The sequence below is a fragment of the Nicotiana tomentosiformis genome, chromosome 8, assembly GCF_000390325.3.
Source record: "Nicotiana tomentosiformis chromosome 8, ASM39032v3, whole genome shotgun sequence".
Lineage (NCBI taxonomy): Eukaryota > Viridiplantae > Streptophyta > Magnoliopsida > Solanales > Solanaceae > Nicotiana > Nicotiana tomentosiformis.
Genome location: NC_090819.1, coordinates 124,090,352 through 124,097,299, shown reverse-complemented (window position 1 = coordinate 124,097,299; position 6,948 = coordinate 124,090,352). Strand labels below are relative to the sequence as shown.

The following is a 6,948-nucleotide window of genomic DNA, read 5'->3' as shown; positions in this document are numbered from 1 at the left end:
AACGGCCGATATTTTGAGAAATGTCAAGTGGAAAGCTTGAAAGTTGCGAACTTGCGATGTAATAAGAGCCAAAAGCAAAAGGGGCATGTGAAAACTTGTACATTACATCCAAAAGAAAGAAGATATTTCCAATTGTTTTACTTAAAGTACTATTACTAACTATTTAAACATGTTAGGCATATAGTAACTAGCAACCACTTTTACTATTAAGGAAGTGGTAAAATGGAAGATGGTAAAATGGACGGTATTTTTCGCACTTAATCAAAATCTTGTTGTTTCTAGTTCGAGCCACGAAAATGAAGAAATTTTTAGTATTCCCTCTGTTTCAAATTAGATGAGTTACTTTCTTTTTTTAGTATGTTTCAAAATAAATAAAATATTTTGAAGTTTGGAAATAATTCAACTTTAAACTCTTTATTTTATCCATTTTACCTTTAATGAGAAGTTTTTATAACCACACAAATATTATGGTCTCACAAAACTTTTATCCCTTAAGCTTTTAATATCACAAATTTCAAAAATATTTTTTCTTTTTCTTAAATTTCGTGTCGAGTCAAAATATCTTTATCTAAATTGAAATGAATGGGGTAAGAATTATTTCTCTCTTTGAAGGATCTTAAACAGCACGGATTCCAACAAGTGAGGTAAATTTTGGATATTGAATAAAGGAAAAAGAAAAAGGAAAAACTAGCAACCCTTTTAAATTCTATAAAAGGCTCCACTATACTCTTGTACACTACACTGAAAGTAGAGTCATTTCTAGTTCAAAGAAAAAAGAAAAAAAAACATGGGCAACCTTGGTCTTCACTTGCTGATACTATTCTTTACTTTCCAATGTTTTCTTGCTTATACTATGGCTAAATCTGCTTCTATGCACTCAAATCCTGATGCCATAAAATTCATTAGAGTTTCATGTAAAGCCACACTTTACCCTGTTTTATGTGTCCAATGTCTCTCTGCTTATGCTAACACTGTCAAACAAAGTGAGCAGCAACTTGCTCGTGTTGCTTTATCAGTTAGCTTAAGTAGAGCAAAATCCACCACCATATTTGTTTCTAAGTTAACCAGAGTTAGAGGTTTAAAGCCAAGAGAAAAACAAGCTGTAAAGGACTGTTTTGATACAATGAGTGATAGTGTTGATCAGATCAATAAATCTATACCAGAACTTGGGCAAACTGGTCATTTTGCTGCTGGACAGGACTTTATGTGGCATGTTAGTAATGTGCAAACTTGGGTTAGTGCTGCAATGACAGATGAGAACACTTGTCTAGATGGTTTTTCAGGACCTGGAATGAATGGAAATGTGAAGGCTGTTTTAAGGTCAAGAATCCTTCATCTTGCACAAGTTACTAGTAATGCACTTGCTTTGGTTAATCGTTTTGCGGATAGACACCGACCTAGTGCTACCGCAAATACCCCTTAACCTGACTTGAAAAATTCCTGGTAGGAAGCGCTTAATACCTTTTAATATGAAGTTATGGAGTTTCAGTAAGGTAGCTGGTTTTGCTGTGTAAAGGTTATGTTTACTGTATGCATTTTTAATTTTGCAGAAGCATGAATTTCAGGTTTTGTGTTTAGTGGTATAAATATACTGTTGTAGTAGGTTTTTGTGAGAAGTTCAATTTTGTAGCTGCAATGAAGATAGTACAGCTTAGTTTGGTGGTCTCTATGTAAATGTAAAAATATCTTCTTGCTTGTTCCAGCTTTCTTTTTGTACTCTTGTTGCATTTTTGTATAATAGTACTACGTAATGCTGAACAAAGATCAATCTTGCTTTTTCTCATTTCCTCAACTCTTAGCCTCTTTTTGTGGGGTTTCATCTTCTTCCTAGAAAAGATGCTTAAAGCTGGAGGGTAGCAGAAGCGGTCATCCGAACCCCTTTTGTCGGAAATTTCACTATATATATAAGGCCATATCTTTTAAGGGGTCGTTTGATTTGGATAAGTTATGCCGGGATAAGTTATCCTGATATTATTTTTTTATCCACTGTTTGGTATGTTGTATTAAAAATGACAATTGCATAATTTATAAGAAGGTATAAATTATCTCGACACTAATTATCTAACCCTTTATAAAGTTTAAGTTATCCCGGTACTAATTATAATCCCGGAATAACTTATACCAAGTTTGCTAACCAAACAAAGTATTAAGGTGGTATTAAATTTTTATACCAGCATTATACTTCTTATACCTCGTACCAAACGACCCCTAAATGTATATACAGTAGTTGAATCCCCTGGTTGCTGAAAATCTTAGTTTCGCCGGCCTGAAAGGCATACTGTAAAATGATTCATCAGTGCCAATAGCCCAATAGGACAAGTTTTGTGCTCAAATTTAGTAGGTTTAGTGGTTGATGGCTGGATCCTGATTGGCCTCCAACAAGGGGAGCCCTGGGTTGCAGAAGTTCAGGAACATGACTTGAGATGGACGTCTGCTCTCACTCTATAATTGGCACAATCTTCTCAATAATTTGAATTGTAATATTTTGATTAATGAGAGTTGTTCATTTGGAGAAGAATTAGATGTAATCTACTCTGATGAAATTGAGTCGTCACTCACAATATTTTTTGTCGCAAACTGCTATAGTATAACATGACAAACAGATACTCCTGTGTTTTTTTGCCTTTTTATTTTGGTCCAAAAGAGCGTCATTTTATATAATTAAAAAAAAATTAATTTTATTTTTTTAAATTTTTTTCTTTATCTACGTATCTCAATATGTCAAGGTAATAATATATAAATTTTAATTAAAAATAATTTAGTAAATATTTTTTTTTTTTCCTCTGGGAGTTTCGTATTTTATGGAACGGCTTCTGTGGGATAGAGATCTCTAAGGCTAGTACTGTCGGTGATTGCGCCGCAGTACCCGGCCAATTGGACGTATGGTTGTCTTTAATTGAATTTGGTCTTTAATTTAATTATTTCTAGTGAGACACCTTTTGATTTCCGTCACCTGCCCTTGACCCAAAAAAATTATGAGAGGACCCAGTGTCCCTTTTTTATTTTATTTTTAGGGTTCCCTTATATTATTAATTTTAGTTTTGTTGGAATGCATGCATGAATAGCGGGGAAAAAAGAAAGATAATACAAAGAGGAAGGGTTTTGATTAAAGTAGAGTTGAACTCATTAGAATATTAAAACCTTTCAATATTTCCCCCTTACTGTTCTTTATATTTTTTTGGACTGCTATTTAAATCTTAGGAGTAACAGCTAAACTAGGCTTATTTTTCTTGCTATGCATAGTACGTACGATGATTGATGAACTATGACAGTGTCCCAACCAGGTTTGGGTTAATTTATTTTTTCGTGCTATAAAAAATGTGGGATCCAATTTTTACTATTCCTAGAATCTTGATACAAATTTATACTTTACAATTTTTATTATTTTACAATACCAAATGTAAAATAATGATTCCACACACTTCTAAAAGTTTGGTAATTGATAGTTAAAGTTTTGGGATCTGTGCACGTGAAGCCCAACTGGCCACGATAAACCTGATGGGCAAAGGCCCATTAAGATTCTCCTTATTGTGGGCCATCATATCAATAAGGGGCATTATCACTTTTAGCCCACGCTAGAAACTATTTATATCTAGTAGTCGAAAAGGTATATAAAATTTATATTATTTTTATATATAATATATAAAATATATATATATACAAAAAATATACAAATTTTATATATTTTTATGCTATTATTTTTACAGCGGCTATACAATGTCATTTTATCTATCAACTAAGAGAGCCATGTTGAGAAAAAGAGAAAGCATATGAAATAAATACAGTCAAACCTCTCTATAATAACTTTATTTGTTCCGATATTTTCTGGCTGTTATAGTAAAGTGTTGTTATAGAAGACATATATTATAGCATAACATAAAAATCAATTCTGAAATTTCTTTGAAGGCGCTCGGTCTTTTTTGACTTTTATAATGAATGAATGTTATATAGAGATGTTCCAACCGTAGAGAAATTTACACTTGCCAGTTTGGCCATGAAGTTTTGGAGTTCAAGTGAAATATTAATTAAATTTCGACTAAATGTTAAAATACTGATTTATATAAATAACATATAATGGGCGATTAAGAATTGAGTCAAATTTCGACGGGTCTGAACAGATCAAATATTCGAATGTATCATAATTCTACTCGCATAGAATTTGCTTGGGTAGATAGGTCAAATAGTGGGTCATAACACAACTTCTCCTCTTTTTTGTTTTGCTTTTCGAAAAAATATAAAATCTAATATTTGTTTTCTTAAATTAGTAGGTTAAGTTGTTCCAAATTTATATAATTTCCAATCTTCAAATTTGATTTCTTATGTTAGAGTTGGAGTTACATTCTGATCCGTGGAATTGCATCATTTTAACCCAATACTTTGACGGATCATTTAGAGTTTTTAATTTATTGAGTCAAGTCAATAAACTGATCATAACTCAATTCATTTAAACTCGGTTGGATTGGATGTGTTACTTAAAATAGTTTGATAAATGGGTTATTGACATTACATGGCAACTTAACCTTGTAAATGACATAAAAAAGCACAATTTATGAGTATTGGCACTCGCTAGCCCAAATTCACTTTTCAACTTAAAAAAAATAGTATTTTATAACCAAAACAATTCTACCAATTTTCAAAATTCTATCGTGACTTGAGTCTATCAGAAAACCAAGTCCAAAAGTATCCAAGATTCTGCTGTGAACCAATCCAAACCCAAAGTTCTGTCGTTACCCAACCACCCTCTTCTCATCACGTCTCCCTCCTTCTCTATCTCTCGTCGAGTTAGAGTACAAAGGCATACACTATCTGCGAGAAAGCTTAACAACCCCATTATTAAAGTGTGAAAGATGAGATTCTGAAGTCGTTTGTAATTTTTCGATTACGCGCGGGTGACTTTCTATTAATAATTTTGGGAATCCCATAAAGATTATGATCTAGATCAGATCGATTTTATTTTGAATCTCTATACTTTTGAAATTTAAAAAGTATCGTAAAATCTAATTGGGTATTGTTGCAATAGCTTAGCAACATCTATGGGAATAAAAAATTTGAGGTAATTTTGAGTTGATTTTCAGATTGAAAACTCGAGTTTCAAAACTCCACATGTGTATCCTGTGTCGTATTTCGTATCCCCATGTATATCAGTGTTATCTCATGTATATCATGTGTATCTATGTATATTCATGAAAATCTGTTCGTGATATACACGATATACAATATGATATACATAGACGTCCATAAAAAGCTGCGCGCGATATACACTTATGTACATAATATACAACGTGATATACATATGTCATTGTTGCATTAGGTCTAATGTTTTTACTTGAAACAAGTTTAAATCACTTCTAATCTTGCTCAAATTTTATATATAGCATCGTCTAAGTATTTCCAACCAATTCTAAACCATACCCGCTCATCCAATCCAACAAAAAAATTGTATTATTTGTATATCACAATGTATAACACATCAAATAACGTGTATACCAAAAAGTATATCATAACTTTTTTTTTTGTTTGTGTAAGTTAAAATGAATATCAAAACCTTATTTTTCTTATATATCTTAGTGTATAACACATAATTATATACAAAAATATATATGCTAGATATACCAAAAAAGCCACCCAAGAAACGACTATAGTAGACGGAATTCGCCGTTCGCAACCTTAGGTTTTCATCTTTTACTAACTTATCTGAACTTGTGGTCTTTTAAACAAGATGGAAGAGGGGGGGGGGGACTAACAGGGAGGGAGGGGGAAGCAAACGGGTGAGAGAAAAATAAATGGAAGGGGGGAAGCAAACGGGTGACAGAAAATAAATAATAATTTTTTTTTAAAGATTTGGCTATATAATGCTAATTGTTTGGGGGTTGCCTTTGTCAAACCTAATATAAGACTATAAATTTGCCAATTCATTTTATGTTTTGTCATCTGATGTCATTTTCTCTTGATAAATGATATATGTGATATTACATATAGGACATTATCAAAGAAATATCCACGCTGGTTCGGGCTTGGCGCCTTTAGAAACGCTTTTTAAGTTTTTGATAGTGGATAAGTTGTAATTCATTATTTTACTAAGAAAGATTAATTTAATCTTATTTCTTTCAGAATACAATTCTTACAGCACGATATATGAGGAGGCACAAGGGGAGGAAAGAAAAGGAGAAGAAAAGAAAAGGTATTTTTACACAAATAGTCCGTCATATTTATTGTTTATTTTTTTTACCCATACACACACTTTATACATTGATTATATATAATTATACACATATAATATATAAATTATGCATGAATTATACGTTCACCGGCTATCTTTAGTTTAAGCAGTTTAGTGGGCGGCTATTTGAGTTAATTCTTCGCAAGGGGGTCAAGTACTAATGATTGTGATTTGAGCCAAATATATGGTGGCTGTGTTGGATGATCTAGTCGAGGCCCAAGTTTTATTTTAGACACTAATAGCACGGGCTAGCCAGTTTTCGGACAAATAATTAAAAAATAGTTAGTGTGCAAATTTATTAAAAAATAGCCACTATTTTGCTGCAATACGGAAAGTTCCAGCATAATATACTGGAGATTGATGCACTTGTGTATGAGCTTCCACCATATTATACTGGAACTCCAACACACGGAAAGTTCTAGCATAATATACTGGAGATTGGAGCACCTGTGTATGAACTTCCAACATATTATGCTGGAACTCCAGTATATTATGTTGGAACATTTTCCGAATTTTGAAAAGTATTTTCGTTCAGATTTATCTTTACATGAAAAGTGACTAAATTTCGATTACTTTTGAAACTATGACTATTTTTCAATTACCACTTATAAATCTGACCATTTTTAAATTTCACCCCAAAACATTATTGAAAAACTAATTTAGCGGCCCAATTCTTTAATTTCAGCTAATCCGTTGGTTATTAGCCAAGAAATTGGCCGAAATGATTA

General features: G+C 32.3%; 1 protein-coding gene across 1 annotated transcript; it reads left to right on the top strand.

Moving 5' to 3' along the window:
* Window positions 1-731: 731 nt before the first annotated feature.
* Window positions 732-1,783, top strand: LOC138896959 (pectinesterase inhibitor 9-like). Its single transcript, XM_070182747.1, has one exon. It carries the CDS (start codon window positions 788-790, stop codon window positions 1,421-1,423), a length of 636 nt encoding a protein of 211 aa, XP_070038848.1. The 5' UTR covers window positions 732-787; the 3' UTR covers window positions 1,424-1,783.
* Window positions 1,784-6,948: the final 5,165 nt, after the last annotated feature.